This window comes from Podarcis raffonei, chromosome 2, assembly GCF_027172205.1.
Source record: "Podarcis raffonei isolate rPodRaf1 chromosome 2, rPodRaf1.pri, whole genome shotgun sequence".
In the NCBI taxonomy this organism is placed as follows: Eukaryota; Metazoa; Chordata; class Lepidosauria; order Squamata; family Lacertidae; genus Podarcis; species Podarcis raffonei.
Window position 1 is genome coordinate 106,975,461 of NC_070603.1, and position 20,573 is coordinate 106,996,033.

The 20,573-nt window shown below is 46.6% G+C and overlaps 1 protein-coding gene across 5 annotated transcripts in view; it reads right to left on the reverse strand.

The window, feature by feature from the left end:
• Positions 1 to 20,573, reverse strand: part of SETD5 (SET domain containing 5) — a 64,059-nt gene that overhangs the window by 21,036 nt on the left and 22,450 nt on the right. For 2 of the 5 annotated variants that reach the window (XM_053378462.1, XM_053378460.1), the window contains exons 2-15: positions 16,421 to 16,595; positions 13,683 to 13,788; positions 11,777 to 11,931; positions 10,088 to 10,146; positions 9,602 to 9,789; positions 7,822 to 7,860; positions 7,077 to 7,319; positions 6,525 to 6,673; positions 6,218 to 6,335; positions 5,637 to 5,746; positions 5,144 to 5,384; positions 4,874 to 4,954; positions 1,801 to 2,064; positions 797 to 1,117 (exon numbers count right to left, since the gene is read on the reverse strand). In XM_053378462.1, coding sequence (XP_053234437.1) covers positions 797 to 1,117; positions 1,801 to 2,064; positions 4,874 to 4,954; positions 5,144 to 5,384; positions 5,637 to 5,746; positions 6,218 to 6,335; positions 6,525 to 6,673; positions 7,077 to 7,319; positions 7,822 to 7,860; positions 9,602 to 9,789; positions 10,088 to 10,146; positions 11,777 to 11,931; positions 13,683 to 13,788; positions 16,421 to 16,491 — 2,145 coding nt within the window. In that variant the 5' untranslated portion in view covers positions 16,492 to 16,595. Of the gene's footprint in view, positions 1 to 796; positions 1,118 to 1,800; positions 2,065 to 4,873; positions 4,955 to 5,143; positions 5,385 to 5,636; positions 5,747 to 6,217; positions 6,336 to 6,524; positions 6,674 to 7,076; positions 7,320 to 7,821; positions 7,861 to 9,601; positions 9,790 to 10,087; positions 10,147 to 11,776; positions 11,989 to 13,682; positions 13,789 to 16,035; positions 16,081 to 16,420; positions 16,596 to 20,573 lie in introns of all 5 variants that reach the window. The other 3 variants (XM_053378459.1, XM_053378458.1, XM_053378461.1) reach the window with 2 other exon arrangements.

Below are 20,573 nucleotides of genomic sequence, written 5' to 3' on the forward strand. Positions count from 1 at the left end.
ATCTCCATTACTCAGAGAGAGAAAAATAAGACAAGTGCAGGTCCAAGCACAGATATTCTCAAATGTTCTGCAATCTTTCCATAGTCAACCTGCCTGGAGCTCACACAGTTTGAGAATTTCTGTCTCACTGGAATCTCATAAAAAGCCATTTTCCTCCATTTCTTTTCATTGGGCTAAAATTATTTTGACCCTTTTGAAAATGGATAGTAATTCACTGGAGAATGTTGATAGGGTTGGGAAGCCAGTGGAGGCGGCTTTGGAAAATCAGGATTGTCAAATCTTGTCTTCTTGACTCAGATAGTACCACTGAAGTCTCTGTACAGCTCCTGTTGTAATTTATAAACCTGCCACACACTGTGTTTGTTACCCAAACATAAGCATATTGCAGGGTCCTAAGATACATCCTGCAATATGCTTATGTTTGTCTAAACCACAGAGCCTAGGGCTTGCCGATCAGAAGGCTGGCAGTTCGAATCCCCACGACGGGGTGAGCTCCCGTTGTTCAGTCCCAGCTCCTGCCCACCTAGCAGTTTGAAAGCACGTCAAGTGCAAGTAGATAAATAGGTACCGCTCCAGCGGGAAGGTAAACGGAGTTTCCATGCGCTGTTCTGGTTCACCAGAAGCAGCTTAGTCATGCTGGCCACATGACCCGGAAGCTGTCTGCGGACAAACGCCGGCTCCCTCGGCCTATAGAGCGAGATGAGCACCGCAACCCCAGAATCATCCGCGACTGGAGCTAATGGTCGGGGTACCTTTACCTTTAAGATACATCCTGCCCATCCCTCAGTTGATTTACCTTTTTCGTTTTGGGATACTTGAGTGCAGCCCGGCTGGCCTGTGTTCCTGCAACTGCAGCCACAGCTGGATCAGAACCAATCAACTGCTTCCCTTCTCCAGGACCCTCCACGCTGCTGACTTCCGCCGCCATTACTGTGCTCACAGCGTTTCCCTCCTCTGGAGCTGCTTGAGAGAGCTCAGCCTGTTGGGAGCTGGCTTGCTTTTGCCTTCTCAGCCGTTGTGCGGAACTACTCCGATAACGGGAAAACCGGCTTTTGGGTCGCGGCCTAGCTGGTTTTGATGGTGCTGTTTTAGAGACTGGTTTCTCTGCTGCCGTTTCCTGCAGAGCAAAGCCCAGTGTAAGGTATGGAATTATTGAGAACCTGCGCCTCTACACATTTGCTCTCAAACAGGAGCAGCCTGGCGAAATATATTTGTAAAGGTTTAATTCCTGGAGTGTAAAGGGAGAGTCAAGGGAGAATCTGGGGCGCTAGTATTCTTTGGGGGGTGGGGGAGTTTTACTTGCATCTTAATGCAATGCTCCCTCTAGAATACCGTTTTCACCCCTTGAAGCATTTGCCAAACAGGTGCCAGCTGGCATATTTTGAGTCCAATAAGAAGTGTCCAAGGGTGCCAGTACAACATGGTCTGTGAAAGTGACTGTGCTGATTTGTAGACAGCAAGTCCATGCCAAAATATGGCCCCCACCTTCCCTTGTGCTCTCAGCACGCCCAATGAAACGTGACTTCTTTCAAATCCAGCACATGTCTGGTAACACTGGAAATGCTACCAGTCAGGGGCTCACAACCAATTGTCATGTTGGAGCAAGCCAATGGTCTAATTATATAATATATAATTACATTCCAGTGGACGTTTTAATACAACAGGAAGGTTGAATTACACTTCCAGCATCTGGTAGCTGGAAGGATATCCTTTCTGAACATGGAGTCGCATACAGCAATTCCACTGTAATTCCCAAAGTTACTGGGGCCAAACCCTTGGCAGTTCTACCCTTCTTCTTACCCCGGCCTGTGAAGACCTCCGTGTGTTCACTCCAACGCTGCTGGCACTGGAAGGGGCACTTGGCACAGAAACACTTGAAGCCAAACTGCTATCCTCAGTTTCATTTGGCTCAGCTTTTACTTCCTCCGGTTCTGGAGTCTCTGCCGTGACCACCACTTCTGCGTCTGTGCTGCTCCGGTCCGATGGGAGATCTCGCCTCCTCTTTCTTTTTTCCAGGTTCTCAAACACGTGCATGATGGCTTCTACCTTCCGATCTTCTCGGGTCTAGCCCAACAGAAGAACAAATCAAAGTCAGCAGAACAGGTACAAATGGGTAAAAAAACCCGGCAGACCAGACAAGAAGGGAAGAAGGGGGAACACAACAGGATCAACAGTGGCAAACCAGTAGACATCCCAATAGTGTCCCGCTTTCCATTCCTTTGCCTGAGCTCTGAACATGGGATGCTAGTTCTGTCAACTCAGAATACACTGATCTCAATGCAATTGCAATTCAGAACAGCATGGTCATGTGAAAATATTAGGTGCCTAGCATTAAAATGCGTGTTACCCCATCTCCCCCCCTCAAACACACATTTATACTTAAGTCATTAAACTGCTTGCTAAATCATCTCTCACTTGCTTCTTCCTAAACGCCCCCCGCCCAACTTTAGGTCTTCCTCAACTGTACCTTCCTCTCAGGATATTCTGTGCTTTGGATTCTGCCTTTTGAATGAAAGTTTGGTTATTGCTGTTTTTTAATTGATAATGAATATTCCACTTCTCTGTATAACCGTTTAAAGGACACTGTTTTGTTTTTAAAGGCCGTGACAAGAAAGCACCTTGTTTCCAAGGCTACAGAAGCCCAACCGATGAAAGTGTGTGCTGCTCATATCAGTTTTAGTAGGAAATAAGAAAGAAGCAGTAGTAGTAGTAGCCATTAGAATAATATAAAAAGATGGCCGTTCAGACAATATACGCTCCAGGGGATTCAAAACAGTGATACAAGCAACAAGCTAGTGTTGCTGCTAGGGAAAATACCAGCTTTTCCCCACCTCCCACCCTATTCAATCCTATCCCTCATATACATACACTGGTAAGGCTAACTGGACCAAGTTATATTTTTTTGTTTGGCACAGATAGGCAGTGTTAAGATTCAAGGGGGGGGGGGACTATTGTCGTTTACCTTCCATTTCCTATGTCTGTAGGCTTCCTTTGAAGCTTCCTCATGTTGACTAACCTCTCTTCTTTTCTTGTCTGTCTATTCTTAGGTTCAAGGATGAAAAGGAACTGCTGTTATCTGAGCTGCTGCCATTTTACTTCACTTTCCACAGCCATGGGGTAAAGGTAAAAGGTAAAGGTACCCCTGCCCGTACGGGCCAGTCTTGCCAGACTCTAGCGTTGTGCGCTCATCTCACTCTACAGTGGTGCCTCGCAAGACGAAATTAATTCGTTCCACAAGTTTTGTCGTCTTGCGATTTTTTTCGTCTTGCGAAGCACGGTGTCGGGAAAGTTTTGGAAAAGCTTCAAAAATCACCAAAGTCTTTAAAAACCTCAAAAAAGGCTACCACACCGCGTTCTATGAGCTGCTCCTCGAAGTCAATCCGCAACTGTATTAACGGTGTTAAGAAAAAGGAAACAAACTTGCAAGACGTTTCCGTCTTGCGAAGCAAGCCCATAGGGAAAATCGTCTTGCGAAGCAGCTCAAAAAACAAAAAACCCTTTCGTCTACCGAGTTTTTTGTCTTGCGAGGCATTCGTCTTGCTAGGTACCACTGTATAGGCCGGGAGCCAGCACTGTCCGCAGACACTTCCGGGTCACGTGGCCAGCGCGACAAGCTGCATCTGGCGAGCCAGCGCAGCACACGGAACGCCGTTTACCTTCCCGCTGGTAAGCGGTCCCTATTTATCTACTTGCACCCGGGGGTGCTTTCGAACTGCTAGGTTGGCAGGCGCTGGGACCGAGCGACGGGAGCGCACCCTGCCGCGGGGATTCGAACCGCCGACCATGTGATCGGCAAGTCCTAGGCGCTGAGGTTTTACCCACAGCGCCACCCGCGTCCCTAAGCCATGGGGTAGTGCTTGAAAATATCAGAGCACCAGCCACATTTCACAATAGGCAACCAGCCTTTTGTGAGGAAGTGGAGATACCTGGTCGCCAGGTTTGCTGAATAACATCTCCATCTGGCTGGCTGGCACTGCTGCCATGCTGGGCCAGTCAGCTGGCTGGTGGGGCAGCACGGCAGCAAAAGAAATGCTTCCTTTGGTGCTGCGCTGCCCCGCAGAGCAGCTGATTCGCAGAGCAGCACAGCACCAAAAGAGGCACATCTTTTCGTGTTATGCTGCTGCATAGATCCGCTGATCTGCAGGGCACTGAGGCATTCCGTAGCGGCAACTGAAGCCTAGGTTAAAAGGTGCCATATGGCTCCTAGCTTTTATATCTGTTTCTAACACTGCCATGGGGAGGCCTAGATGGTTATTAAGATTTCTTAACAGGTTCCTAATTCAAGCCTGCTGAGCCCCTGACTCTGACTCCCTTCCACAAGTAATCTTCCTTTTGCATCTTTGTTTTGCAGGGCATCCTGCTGTTTCTCAGAAGCTTAACAAAGCTCTCCTTAGTAAGAAGATAGACACCGTAGTGGACAAGTGTCATTGAAGACAGCACGGCCACTACTCTTGATCTTCCCTACAAATGCAAAGCCACGGGCATAGACTTAGTTCAAACAGGGCACTGGCGTGGCCCAACAGATCTGGCCAGTTTCCTGCTTGAACAGAACATGGACACTATGTCCCAGAATCCTTTGCAGTATGCAGGGTTCTGTTGCAGACAAGCCAACATAGAAAAGATTCCCTGAACACAGTCACTTTGAAAACCACTATTTTAAACCACATAATCAGAATCCATAGGCAACAAGGCACCTGGGCTAGTGAAAACAGTAGCAACCCTGAAGAACAGGAGCAGAACAACAATGCTGGCATGAGGGAGGCAGATCAGACTAGTTAACTAGACAACACTGTGTGAGAAGGCAGCATCAAAACTCACTACCTATGGGAGGGACTGTACCCATTACAAAAAAGAGAGAGGAAAAGATACTTGCCCGTCTGTTCTGAGTGAGACCTCCCTGCTCATCCGCAGTGGCTTCTTTCTCCTCTTCTTGCTTCTCTTCTTTGTCTGCAACCTGAAATGTGAGAGAATGGACCTCAGCAGCAGTCACAGCTGCAAAAAGATATGGGACAATTACCATGAACGTCCAGCATTTCACTGGGGCTGGGGCTGCTCTGTGCCCAGGGAAGTCACTCCCTCTGGGAACAAGTTCCTCCAGAGTTAGTGACCAACACTCAATGCTATAGGATAGTGGAGACTTTACCTCATTATCACTGGCTGCAGCAAGTCCCTCAGGGACTTCCTCTGGCTGTGGATTGCTGTTCTCATCTGATGCAGCTTCCCGCTGCTCGAGCTCCTTCCGACGAGCTTTCCGACGCCTGGTCTCTGCTCCAATCAGAGTGTCTAGAACAGGTGGAGGCAGCTGTTCTACAGTGTTTGGGCTCCGTTTCTGCACAGGGCAACTCCGGTTTCCCTTGTGACAGGCACAATCCACTTTATAGTTGCTGCCCCATCACAAAAGACACAGAATATATTAGTATCGCTTCACAATGTCTTGAGAAACAATATGTAAGTATACCTTTGAGCTAAATGTCTAGGAAAGAGATGGGGGAACTGCTCCCATTATGACCTTTACCACCCGAGAGGCTGAGAATGTAATTTGACAACAAAAAACAAAAAGCAGGGGCACAAATGAAAAGGTCAGTACTGAGGGAAGAAGGGCAAGTCTCCAATAAGCGAGTAACAAGAACGCTCACCAGTTATTGTACTCATAGTCAAAGGCAATGGTGACCTCTGCATCCTTGGCAATGGACGTAACAGCATATATGCACAGGTGAATCATCCCACCTGCTATCACATGGCGAACCTTCAACACACAAACAGAAACGTTACAATCCCAAAAATTAAGCATGTGCCACATTGCAAAAGCTGAGTTTCAATGAAGTAGCAGCAAAGCCAGTCTCTTTAAGCAACTGTTAGTTTAGAACAACCAAGTTGTGAAACGTGATGTAAACATTTGAGACTGGAAGGATTCGCTTTGCTAGGTAGGGAATTCTGAATTCTGTCGAGGACTGGGATACTTGATGGAGAATGCAGGACAGATGGACCAAAATTCCACCTGCTGAAGATCACAACGTCCAAGTGTTTGTCCTTCTGGGGATACTGGTAAAATATTCTGCAGGATCAATATTGTATAAAGGGACTTCATCTGAAGATCCAGCACTTTTGGGCTGGTGGGGCGATCTTTGTTTGAAGTTGTGGCCGACCACAAACTCAACCAATACGAGCCAAAATTTTCACACCTATCAAAATGCCAAACACCACAGCAACTACTTACCTCTGCATTTGGTGTACAAGAGCGCCTGATGAATCTAGCATCATTACCAAAAGTTCGAGCATCCACACACATCTCAACACTGTTAAACTTGGAGTAGAACAGCACAAAGGGATACGGCCTAAAAAAGAAAGAACAGCACTTGTAACCTTAATAGCAAACACAGCCAAGCCTACAAGGCATCCGTGGAGCGCTGGACGCACCACCACATAACGCATATTCATTTCTAAAACCAATCAATTGTGGGGAACCTCCCACCCACACCAGCCCCCAAAACGGTTCCACTTTTCAGACCGCTTAGCATTCTTACTTTTTGAAGAAGTGCCCATTGACCTCGAACTGTTGCCGCAGCATCACTTTCCCACGATACTCAATTATAAGAGTGTCCACAGCCAGCTCTCTGGCCGCCCTCAGGATCTTCCGGTGCTTCTGAACCCGCGTCACTCTTCCTAGCTGCAGCTGCCAAGTTAAAAGAGAGATTTTAGGACCCACGTCCATGTGTATGCTGCATTTGTTAAAAGCAGCTGAGCAACCAGGGTCTGAGATCACTGGCCATATTTAATTGTCTGCCAGAATGCATGACCTGAAGTAGCAGACATGCTCAAGGTAGCATTGCTGGCCAGACCAAGAATATTTTATACCTGAAAAGAATCTTATTTAATGAGCCAGGAAAGGAGGACGGGGAGAGAAGGACTGTCGTTTCATACCTCCCCGAGCTTCACCTTATCTGCTCTCCCCTATGTATAAGCTTGCTTGCATCTAGAGGCAAAAGAGCATCTTTCAAACCTGGGCCTCATCAATAACCCACCACCCTAGCATGCAGCCAACTGGCCTACCGCCACTTTGGGGTCTACTTGTTTACCTGCATCTGAGAGCCAATGACAGTGTTGTTACAGAACAGCTCTGTCTTATTGATTGTGTCCAGCACAGCTGCCTTGCCCACAAACTCTTTATTGGCATTTAGATGGTGCTCCAGGAGGTTCTGTACATCCGCGCTGTATTGGTTAGTGAAGGCTTCTTCATACTGATCGGTCCAGAGCCTTATGCGGTTTTCCCACCCCTCTGCCGTATTCTCATCCAGGGCATGGGCTTCTGAAGGAGAGTTCTGCACCAAAAGGGAGTCAGTTCAATGTCTATATGGCATAAGGGCTCTGTGAAAAGCACCGGGGCTGGCTGCTTGTGGTGACAGTGCAGCCTATAACTAGGAAAATAACCATCTAACTCTATGTGATTCTTGTCCTCAGCCAGCCGGTTGGTGGCATTTTCAAAGTTCTCCCCATCCTGGTCTCTACTCAAGTAGCCTCAGGTAACCAGCACAACAGTACTTGAGGCCATTCCAACCACATCACTTAGAAAACTAATGAGCCCTTCAACGTCTCTGCTCTTCAACATCCCTGCCATGCACACCAAAGTCCTTTAAATGTGCACCTGTCTCAACAATAATGCCACAACCATCTTGGACCAGGTCAAAGGATAACCATGCAGTTTCATGCATGCTGATGACCAGTAAGCTGGGCTCAGTAGTCCTTGAGAACAAAATCAGGAGTCATTAATTGCGTTACAGGCATTAAACTATATTCTGGGATCAGGTATGTGGCTTAACTCACCTTCATCCGCAAAGACTTCCGTGAACCTTCTCTAAAAGCCTGTTGAAAGAGTAAGACAAATGACCATCAGTATTTTTGCCCTATATATCTGTGCTCATTCATGCTAAATAAGGGGCACAGATGCAAAACTGCAACAAGGACTAGAAGAAAAACCGATCCCAGTGTACTTTCAATGGTAGACTCCCCCACCTCCCTAAAGGGTTGGCTGCCTTTTCCACAACCTCCCTAGACGACAAGCACGGATTGTCGCAGCTTTGGCCAAGTAGCACTTCCACAAAGCAAAGAACAGGCTCTGAAAGAAGAGCAAAGGAACCACAGCAGAGTATACACAGTTATGCCACCCTAAAATCTTTCTGTGGGTATCAAACAGCAAAATGAAGTTCCCAAATAAAAACCCTTCCAAGTATCAAGAGTCCCTTCTAAGTAAGAAGAGGGCTGCTGCTTAAGAATTACTTTAATATAAAGATAGGACATTTTTATGTATGCTACAACAGCAGCAAGAGTGCTACTAGCAAAGTATTGGAAGACACAAGAATTACCCACACTGGAAGAGTGGCAGACGAAGGTGATCGACTATATGGGACTAGCAGAGATGACGAGCAGAATCCGTGACCAAGGGAAAGAGACGGTGGAGGAAGATTGGAAGAAATTTAAACTTTATCTTAAAAATTCTTGTAAAATTATTGAGTGTTAAAATGTCATGGTTAAAGCATAGCAGATTTGCAGCGATAAATGATTGGACAAGAGGAAAGAAAAGGGTTAAAGAAAGGAATTAATAAGTAATTCAGACCAGGGGTTGCTGAAAAAATTTAAAACAGGGATGCAGAAAAGGGAGGCATGGGGAAGTCGTTGAAATTGGGTATATGAAAAAATTTATGAAATTATACATGTTTATATGTTTGTTTGTTAATGTTTGTTGTTTGTATTGTCTTATATTATATGTTGAAAAACCAATAAAAATTTTATATATAAAAAAAATATTTTTGTTAGCTTATGCAGCAAAGAATAATGTAAAATGTGTAGAATATTAACCAAAAAGTAACTTTTATAAACAAATTTGCTCTGTAGGAGCAATTCTTCTGTATATGCACAATATAGATCAGCCAGATTTTGCTGCATCCAAACCCACAGTTTTCCACCTATGGGTCTCTATATCCAAAGTCTGAACATTGTGTGGTAAAGGAACCAAAGATCTTTTATGCATTGGGAGGGTGAGGTGTCAATTTGAAATGTAAAAAATTAAATGCAAGTCATTTCTTGATGTTGTATGATTAAAATACTATTGTTGTTGTTGTTATTTAGTGGCAGATGCTTAGCGTTCATTTTTTTACTTGACGCTGATTGGCTAGAATGCTGAAAGTCAGAAGTCAGTTTAGTTCTTAATAATTCAATAATATTAGGTTTGTATCTCTGTAAGTAAGATGCATGTAGAGTCCTTTGGGGTTGTTGGTGTGGTTTTGTTGTTGTTGTTCAAACGACTGCTTAAGCAATCAGAAAAGCCCTCCCTTCCCCCACAGTTGCAGCCCTGCCTGAGCTGTGGGCATGGTGACACAATTCCACTTCAGGCATCGGTGGAACACATTGTCACTGTTCGTGTTCGTTTTGTCCACAGCATCTGTCCCCCCACTACCCCCCCCAAAAAACCAGAAGGAGATCATCATCAGGATATGGAAGGCTGTATACCAATAAGGAGGAGATTAGAGGAAAACGACCAGACATCCTCCCAAACGCTTACTTAGTAACTGGCTGGACTCACCAACAACCGTATCTATTGACATACCTTGATTTTTTTGGCTTTTGGTGCCGTACGAGTTCTCTCTGTATTTCTTTTCCTCTTTTTGGGTTTGGTTCTGCAGACCCGATTGACGGTCAGAGTGATGCTCGTAGGGGTGTGTTGTGTAGCAGTGTACAACACTGTGGAGGGAGAGAGCTCCTCGTCCCAGCTCTCAGTTGCACTGCTGTCCCCGCCTGCCGCGAAAAATGTCTTGTTGGCAACTTCCCCTTTGTTCTGAAAACTGTCCCACCCCGGTGAGTTAACATTGCACTCTTCTCCCCAAAAGGCTGCAAGGAACCATCATCTTCCACTCACAATGGCAACTTGCTTTGTGCTTGCCCCCTTCAGCTCTTCCAATGTACCTACCCTATACTCTGAGATCTCAGGTAAACTTGGAAAAACGACAAAGAGAGGCAATGAGACACAGAGCACTCTCACCGCATCAGGGCACCCGCTCATTCAAACCCCGCAAGCCTGGGGGCACGAACTCACCTGACACGTTGTCTTGCTTCCTCCGACGAAGTCTGATCACTTTCCCTCGGCTAAGCCCCCTGCAAAAGGGCAACAGAAACACAAAGTTGGCATTATTAAAAGTTATATTGCTTAAAATAAATTAACCTCAGGTCTTCAGTGGAACACTAGATCACCTGACATGAAAGTGTTATATAAAGTTAAAATGAATTTAATGGCCACGTCTCAGCTTCACACATTCACGTCCAAGGCCATCGCTCCAGCAAATAATGGGCTGTGCGCCCAGTGCAATACCCATGTTCTCAAGAGCCCCATCTTTCAAGTTTCAGAAAGACTACTGTCAGGGGCTCAGGAGCAGAAGCACAGGGGAGAGAGCAAATAGAGAGCGAAGGAGAGGAATCCGAGGGGAGCGCAGGGGAGTATGACAGTGACCCGAGAGATTCCATGAGCTTCTCCAGCGAATCAGAAGATTCCCAGAAGGGGACGCCTATGGTAAGGGCAAGGGGGGTCCCAGGGGGGACGCACCAGAAGCAAGGGGCCAGCGGGGACTCCCAAGGCAGCAGCGGAGGATCAGGACCAGCTCCCCCACCAGAGCGCAGTGGGGGGGAAGAGTCACATGAGTCAGGACCAGCCTCTTCTCCAGCGGGGAGAGAAGATGAGTCAGGGCTGACCACGCCCCCATCGGAAAGGGGGAAACGGAGGGGAGGTCAAGTCCAGCTAGCCTCCCCGAAGGAGGGAGCAGTGACACAAGTGTAACGGTCAGAAGGAAAGTGGGAGGCTGCGCGCGCCAAGTTCAAATGTGCAGGAGCGCGGGACAGCAGAAAACCCGGATTGGGAGCCAGGTCCTAAAGCCCGAAGGAGGGAGGGGGAAGAGTCAGGGGACTCAGCGTCAGAAGAGTCTAGGAAGGGCGAGACCCCGACGGGCAGGCGGACCCAGAGGAGGAAGGAACAGAGGAAGAGGTGGAGTAAGGCTAGAGTCTTAAACTGGTGTCAGGGGGGAGGAGATTCAGACGGAGCTTCGGCGGTCTAAAGTTAGAGACGTAGCGTTGCACGCTGCGCCTGTGGAAGTGAAACTGAACTTCAATAAAGACTTTTATACTAAACAACGAAGCAGCGTTGGTCTTCTGTGAGCTGGGACCTCGGGCAGCGCTGACAACCACATTCTTAGCCCTCTTTTGTGTGGAAATAAGCCTACAGTGTGTGAAAGCAGAGCCACTGAAATGCTCTGGACCAGTGATAGCCTGGAAGGACAGGAAAGTGGAAAGACATCAGATCTCATGTTCCTTATGACCCCCAAGCCCCCTTCTGCTGCTTGCCAATCTCTGAAGAAATTCCACCTCTCCTTCGCTATTACTCTTTCACCATTGCATTAGAAGCACCTAAATTCATGGAGAGTTTCAGACACACTCCATTGAGCATAAGGTATGATTATTTAACCAACTGCATTTGGTCAGCTCAAACAAATCACTTTTAGACAATCTGTCATTGGTACTATTTATTTGATCTGATGAACTTGCAGGATTTGGCTCCTGCATTGTGAAAATGTGCATGTTGATTTTGTGTAGGTCAGCTCCTTTGCTGCAGCGAAGGCTGGACCAATTGAAGGTAAAGAAAATGGTACACTGAGCAATCAGGAAGCCTCTTTAAACATTCTCCCCACCCCACCCCTCATTTTCCCATGTATGAGGCTGCCTACAGGCAAGAACTTACCTGCACTTCTCACATTTGATGAGGAAACCATCTTGGGAGAGACTACAGTGACACCAGCTAGGAATAGACTCTGCTTCTGAAGAACTCTCTGTGTCCCCAGAATTCTCCTCATCATGAGAGTGTAGGCCATTCAGTTCTGCACGAGGGATGATGGTCTGGACAGGGGGAGAAGCAGGAGGGGTCGGAGGAGGAGGGGCTCCGTAATTATGATCCTGAAAACAAACATTTGCATCAGTTCTATTTTGAATGCGGGGGAGGAGAGCAAGAGGCATGACTTTACACAACATGTGAGCCCTAACACACTACCAAAACCTACCCACCACCACATGCACAGATTTGAGGAGCGACAGGAACTCTGGCTAACAGAGCAAGGACCTACAACTTTGGACTCTCTCTAGAACTGGGCGGAGCAATTGTTTTCTCAGTCCAACCACAGATAAAGAAAGCCCTGATATCCAGGCGTCTCAGCAAAATATACTAACACTGATTTGAACTACCTATGCTTGCGCTAATGGAAACAAAACCACACTACCCACACACAAGAAAGAAGTACCAGCAGTCTCAGAGGAAATCAGGGACCTGCAACAAGTACCAAAAAAATCTGCAGGGAAAACGCCTCAAACAGCTCTATGCTATCTCTTCAAGGCACAAAATGTGGAGACTAAGGGGTGAAAATGGCAACCGGGTGGGATGCAGGGGGAGAATGGAGTGTCTGGAACCAGAAGACAGAGAAACATGTATGCATATGTATAGGGTAGAAATAAGCATTTCAATGTCTGGATACGTCGTTTTCTGGTTCAAAGAAGTTATTTTAAACTGTCCCCAAGTTTGGAATGAGAGCTGCTCACAAATATTGACAGAGAAATTCAATAATTTAATGCGTTTGGGGTTCAGCATTAAGTATACCCACTCCACCTCCTCAAACCCCCAAAATGGAGAAAATGCCCCCAAACCATCCAGTGAGGACTGAGCATTCTCAATGGGCACGAAATACTGGCTGGCTGACAGGTGTAGACAGGGTGGCGGTGATGGAGAATGAAAAACGATGGAATGGGATAGCTGAAAACCTGAGCCAGCACACTCCACACCATAACATTTCCTTGCAGGTCCCTCTTGCTTTTCTTAAGGCAGAGACCTGCATTCTGCACTGTTAAGCACAGAAAAGCTGCAAGCTGTCTTTCAAACTGGCTTGATTCTGAAATCTATGCTTTCAACTTTCAGAATACTGGGGCTTATCAATACACTTTTGGGGGAGGGGCGAGGGGAACGTCATTAGAAAAATCTACCTGCAATGGGTAGGTCTACCCTAGGTAGTAGTTTCTATGAGCAGTCAGTGCTAAAGACCAAAAAGGGAAAAAGAGATGCCACCCCCCCACCTTCTAGTCCAAGCTTGCATTTAACAACTCACTCGACAGGCAAAGGAGGCTAGGTATTCAATGCAGGTGAACGAACAGGCCCATCACTCTGTCCTCCTCCTCCTCCACCAGCCAGTTTGCCTTCTGTGCTGGTCACAGTGGAAAGGCGGCCCTTCCTCTGTGACTGGCACACGGCGGAAGAGCGGTAGACCACTCCTCCTCTTGCCAGCTCCCTCGGCAGAAGGCTTTCTTTTAACACTGTCTTGCTAAGAGACGGGTAGCCTATGTTCTCATGCCGGCTGATTTTCTGGAAATGCAGTAACTTTGTGGGCTTGTTTACTAGGCTGTTCTAGTTCCATACTTCCCTTTCGCAGTAAGTTGTCTGCAAGCACTAAACAAACACAAACGCGGGGCTAGAAATTCAGTACCCATGTGTCACTTGACAATGCTGCCGTCCTCAAAGAAGATATACAGCTCAATCATGCACAAGCCAGGGAGAGGGGATGGGTAAAATAGATGAGTCGGCTGCAGATAAGAGAGACGGTACTCACTGCATAAGGCAGCCCTCGGTAGCTGTGCCTCTGGGAGGCCCCGTAGCCATGACTTGCATACACATTTTTCTCACCAACAGCTGGGCTAGCTTCCACAGACTCTGGGCTGCAGAAAGGGCCAAGAGCAGAACCAATCAGTAGAGGAAGTGGTTCTTTGGAAAAAAAATTAGCCAGGTCTTAGCAGTTTCTCTCATGCCACACAGATAACCGGCCGAGAATGGACATACCTTTTCTGAGGGGCAAGTGAGGTATAGAATCCATGAAGGCCGGGTTCTGCATAAAGCAGGGGCTAGGGAAGGGCGAGTGACTGGCAGCTGCCTCAAAATGAGGCATCCCGGATAAGCAATACGAGCAACCCTGCTTCATCAAGAGGCAACAGGAAGGAAAAAGCTGCTGACAATGCTGCTCGCTGGATTATTCTGCTAGCTGTTCATTTCACGTTAAACCCTTCGTGGATTTGCTCCTCCTCCTGATCCCCACTCAACTCTATGCAATTTGAGATCACCCCGCCACAGCCTCAGACTTTAAATGGCAATACCTTTCAGGCCACAACGTCTACATACTGCTGCTTCAAATGCAATGAGTTACTCAATACAGATAGGAGCCGAGACACAATTTTCTAGTGATGGAAGCTCTTGAGAGTACTCGACAAAAATAGGCCAAGAGCTACAGGAATATCTATGACCTGGATCGGAAGGAACTCCGGACAAACCAAAATATTCAGGATACCCTGCTTTCTTATACGATGATGCGGTGAATTCCCAACTAATTACTGACCGAAAATTGCAATTTTCCACCACAAGGTGGCAGAAAAAAATCAACTCAGAATATGGTACTGTACAAAATGGGCAATTAGTGAAAGGCTGTGGGAGTCCTTGTTATAGAAAAGGAAACAGGAAAAGCGTAGGTGATGAAGCCAAAGCCTTGATGCCAGAAGGAGAAATTGCTCTCTTTGGAAGGAGGGGGGAGGACTAAGAGGAGGAGGAGCTGCCGCTGCAAGCACGCATTAGGAATATGGTTCAGGAAATGTCCTTTCTGCAACTGCAGTCAACTTTCAAAAGCTACAGCCAGGAAGAGGACGGGTGGCCACACGGTACTTGCTTATTGGAACTCCTGTCTCTCCAAGATGACCGCCAACTCCTCATTCCTAACTACTGCTCTGTCGTGCTAAATTAAATTACCGATATCTTCAAAACAGTGGGACTGGTTAAACCAGCAACTCCTCTACCTATAGAAGCTTAATCTTGAATCAATGTGTTCCTTTCTTGATGCCCTACTAACGAAAGTAGTCTTTCAATGCCCATTTCTATATCCTGGTCTACTTTTGCATCCCAAGTCCCTGGAGCTTGCTCTTGAAAATTAATACAACTCAAGCAGAGACCCCCTTCAAATTGTCGCTACTCTTTGGCCATGAAGGCTTGGTGGCACATGATAGCAGAGCAAACGTTGACTGGCAGACCCTTTACCTACATACACCTGAAGTCTAGTGCTATGAATCAATCTTAACATAGCTGCTTCTACCTCCATGCTCCCAAGGAGGGCAAGGACAGGACGGGTAACAGCTACAGCCTTTTCAGGGCTCTATATATAAGAAGACAGAACGCAAGGCCACTGCAACCTGACAGTATCATGGAATGTGATCCTAAACATTCCCAGTAAAACAAAACACAAAAAACTGTCATCAAAACAAGAAGACCTGACAGAAATAGCTATGAAGTGAGACGTATATTCAGAACAGATCTAACATTAGACAGGAAACAAAGTAAAGGACATTTATTTTGTAGCGAGCTTATTTGCTGAGAATACTCCAGATGCAGTATGATTGAAGCTGAGCTGGACAGGTGCTCAACAAAGCCTGATCAGGTCCGTGGTATGAAACAAAACCAGACACGATATACTACACCGTGTATCCAGATACACAAAAAGATGCAGGGAAAAGGAGTGTTTCATGAATGCTAGCGCCTCACAAAAGCCCACCAAACAGAGGCCAGATACACAGAGCTTTCAGTGTCTCCTGAGTACAGTCTGTCAAGCAGGTGGTTCAAACAGTGTGTCTGGCCCTTCACAGTGCTCCATTCTTGGGAGAAACTGCTGAAGACAAGTGCGGGAGCACAGAACAGCATCAGCAAGGCATGACCCTCTTTCCGTGCCTGACTAAGCTCAACGATCAATTCAACTCCAGGCATCTTCCTTCCTGTAGTGTAGACACTTCCTTTGGGTGTTTGGCGCAGGAAGTTTCCCACAAGCTACCTTACAAGCCTCCCTCGGGAAAAGAGCCACACTAAAGGGGTGAAAAATCTACTTAACAGTTTGAGATAGGCAAGAGGCCCGATGCCTGAAAGATCCTCCTTACCCACATCACACAGCCATCTGTATCAGCAGCACCATGCAACTTAGGCTACAGGAGAGGAAAAGAAGAGTACCGTCAGGGCTCATGTCTTGCAAGATACCTATCAACCAAGGTATGATACAACAGGTGTGAATTAAAGATCACTGGGAAAGCAGTATTCTAGACAGTGCCTCTTCTTGGACGCAATTTGAGGGAAAGGGGGAAGTGCTTCTGTTTGGTGTTCCGTCGCGATCAAATGTGTGCACCAGATACCATCTCTGCTTTCTGGTTTATCTGTTGCAAAGCTAGCTTACTCCCTGCTATCCCGGGCTCAGCAGGACAGCTCAAGTCTGAACACCGAGGCCTGGTTCCATGCCCTTCACACGCTAGCAGGCAAGGCAGAACTTACTCAGATCCAGCAGCCATATCTGAATAAGATGTATCTGGTGTGGTGACTCCCAGAGGGATTGCAATGCTCATGACGTTTGTCAGGGATCACGGAGTCCAAAGGGTAGCGACTGGCGGCTCCAAGGGCGGGGAGCAGCCGCAGAGCCTCGGCCAACACGTCACGGACATGGGGAAACCTGCCAAGGGGAAAAGAAACAATGCACTGCATTTTTGTGTATCATTGCCACAGACATATGGTTCACCCTGCCTGCAAAACCATCCTAAAGTTGAGGACAGTGCGGGCTGAAGGAAGGAATGAGAAACTTCAGAGGGTGCGTGTTGTCTCTTGCCTCTGCATTACTTTTACATAATCTCCTCTCAAATATGGCCACCTGGTTCACATGCAGATATTTCCTCGTGCCATAGAAGAGAATGCCAAGCACAGGCAAGAGGCCCGCAGGCCTGTCTTGCAAAAGACGGTCACATGGGTAAAACTGCCAGTAGGGGAGGCAGAGCACAACGTGTGTGTGTGTGTGTGTGTGTGTGTGTGTGTGTGTGTTTTGAGATAGAATCCCACAGCAGCCAATGAGAAAAGAAAGCAGCACGGAAGGCATTTATTCATTTCTGTAATGATTTATTTCAGGATGATCCTCATGACAACCCTAGTGCCAAAATCCAGTTCCTGAGCTTCACAGATGTGCATGAGATGCAAAGTCATCTCCCAAATCCCTCATGCTCACTTGGGACAAGGTTTAACACAAGAGGAACAGAGGGAAAGGGGCATATCTGAAATGGTGGTGAAAGGGGGAACGGTCGAAGGCAGATGGCTGCACAATGAAGGAAGTAATGAGCCCAAAGGCCATGCCTCTCTCTGTTTTGTACTCTGATACTAAAGTACAACATACAGTACATGTGCCTCTCTTCAGACCTGAACACAACATGGACCTTTAAACCACTGTGTTACTTGGAAATATACAGAGAAGCAGCTACCAGGAAAGGAATGGGCCCTACTCTTTCATATATTTTGCAGAGACAAGTAACTAAACACACGCAGATCCACCATTCAGATTTGGTATGCTATGCAATCCGGCATCTACACTCCACTGCAACTAAGTACAGAATGAGAAGCAGCCCTGACACAAAGGCCAACTTGGGGGGGGGGGGAGGACTTAAGTAAGGAAGGGAGCATGAAGTGAGAGTTGCAGTGGATGGTTCGGCCTGCATGCAACCTGTCGGTACCTGCCTCAACAGAGCTCGAGGCCTTCCAGTAAGTGAGAGGATATTTAGTTTGTGCCTTGCAGGTGTATCTGGGGCTGTGCAGGGGGGCTCCATCCTTTGGGAATAGATTTGTATCTGCAGAGCAGATCACCTGTGGGAGGTGTTTACTCCCAAGCTCTTGGAGGGCAGCAGGAACTTGTGGATTAAAGCAGGTGGGGAAAGCTCACCAGTAGGTGCTGCTGGCTCCAAAGGGTTCAATGATCGACCATCCACCTTGCCTTGCCACAAACTGCTTTTGTGAAACCAATGGTTCTTTGCCCATGGTAGACATATTACTAATTAACAATCTGTTCATTCCTATTACAGAGAACTTGGAACAGCTGCTGCCCACTGTAGCCTTTCAAGATCTTTCCTACCTCCACAAATTACCCATATAGAAGGATGAGGTCTGTGATGTGATCGTGGTGGAATGTGGGAGAAGCAAATAAATGTTGCACTTTCTTTCTGACCTAGTTCCTTTGCACTTTCTTCCCATTCTTCAGGGCTAGCCATGCCATCAGGGCAGCTCTTTGTGTGGGAAACAAGCATTCAAGCTTTGTAACAATTACTAGTACAGGTTGGGCCAAATGCAGAAGGCACAGAACTTAACATGCATCGCTCCCTATGAGCAAGGCACCATCAGGTATCAAATCACTTCACCGATAGGTAAGCCTAGAAAAGGCTAGTAATTGTTCCCCTCTGAAAGAGGGTGTAGAAATATGGATCACATCTTGCTAGGAGGGGCTGGAAAATTTCTTCAGAATGTTTCTGCAGTTAATAGCATTATCTGCAGCCATAAAGGGAGCTACATCACATGCACATTTCTACAGAGGAAGTATTTACCTGGCACATTAGAACCTGTGTGTGAACGTGTGCCTGACTATACATACACACACACACACACACACACGAGGTAAGAGAATATGCAATTGCAGATTGTCTTTGGAGTCTTCCATTCTGTCCAGGAATGCTCACTACTGTGTAAAGCAGTGAATGTGGGCTGCACTGGTACTCAAACAAGGTTTTGCCCCACTTACTCACAGGCAAGAGCATGGGAATCCCAGGGATTCCTTTAAGGTTTGCCAAACAGTCCAAATATGGGTTTGCTTGCACTGAATGGCAAGCACCATTCTAGTTCCTTCTGAGAGTTGGCCACGCAATGAAAGAAAGGCCTGCTGTTTCTAGTCCAACAGCCCTAAGCCAGATTCGCAAGGAATTAGGAAGAACATCAAGGCTCATCCTTAATTAAGAAAAAACAACAACAGCTTAATTTTGGACAGTATCTTGTAGGAGGAACTTCAGTAATGGAAAAGGACAGGAGAATTTAGCTGCTTTCACCCACAACACTATCACTACTTAATAGTGGAGCACCAACAATGTGCTAGACATGGAACCCAATACCAAGGCGACATAACCCCTGAACAAAGAGCTCACAAAACTAAGTACAACAGAAATAACAAAGAAAATGGGAGCCAACAAGGCTTGATAAATGGAAGAGCAGGGACATGTTTTGGACCTTACAAGTGAGGATTATGCAGAGACTGGAAGCAGCCACTAGGCTGACTCATGCAGCCCTACAAACATTAAGGAGAAGGTCTCACCCATACTACACAACGAGGTTCTCTAGTAACAACAACAACACCAGGGCAGGTGTACAACCAGGCTGTCGTACAGGAATTGACATTACCTGATGCCTTGATCTGGGGATCTGTTCAAGGGAGAGGGCAGTATCATTTTTTTCCTGGTAGTGTTATATGGAAATGGCCAGAATAGACTAAATATGCCATCTATAACTCAACTCCATGACTATCAAATCTGAAACTGCCTCAACATTCAGGATGCAAGAGCAACAGAATAGTGCAATCTTTGTTTCAGCCATCTCCCTTTATCCTTCACTCCCATCTGACCGATGTGGCTGAGACTTTGGAGGCAAGATGAAGAGCCGGCTGGAACGTTTTGTCTATAAAAACAATAAGACAATGAAGCTCAGTGCCCCCTCCTCTGGACTAGGCTGGGTTCAAACCAAAGGGGCTGCTCTGTGGGGGCTTAATCCTTTTCTGCTGAATCTCATGAGCTGTGTCTCTGAATTCTGAAAAAGAAGGGGGCAGGGCTCCCAATCTAGTTTGAGCCCCAGACAGGGCAGAAGGATGCCCAGTCATTAGAATTCTCTCTGGCCTACATAAGGCAGCCAATACAAAGCACCAAACAATCTTAAACATTTCTAACACCCAATAATGGTGATAATGTCCACCTTTCTTCCAAAGACCAAAAAGGGCATGCATCTTTTGAAAACCGCATTGTAAATCAAGAGAGGGGGAGCTGGACAGGAATCAGAATTAGAACTCTCCTGAAAGGTTTTATCAGTCTATACAAGTCTCCCACACTGATCTTACTTTCTACATTGCATAGGGTAGATTCAGGTGACTTCAAGACTCATAGGACAGTGAAGAAAAAGCTATACCACCAGTGAGATTGAGGAGAGAAACTCTTGAGTGTTCCATGTGCAACTTTTACTGTCATCCTCAACACACAGTTCTTAAAGGTAAAGTAAAGGGACCCCTGACCATTAGGTCCAGTCGTGACCGACTCTGGGGTTGCAGCGCTCATCTCGCTTTATTGGCCAAGGGAGCCAGCGTACAGCTTCCGGGTCATGTGGCCAGCATGACTAAGCCGCTTCTGGTGAACCAGAGCAGTGCACGGAAATGCCGTTTACCTACCCGCTGGAGCGGTACCTAATAATCTATTTGCACTTTGATGTGCTTTCGAACTGCTAGGTTGGCAGGAGAAAATAAATAGCCCCTATACAGTGAATATGGTTCCAAACAAATAAACAAACACATAGATTTGCAGCTGTAATCACGTGTTTGATGGTAACTTATGGCGGTACAGACAAGTCTTTATTTATTAAGGTATTCATA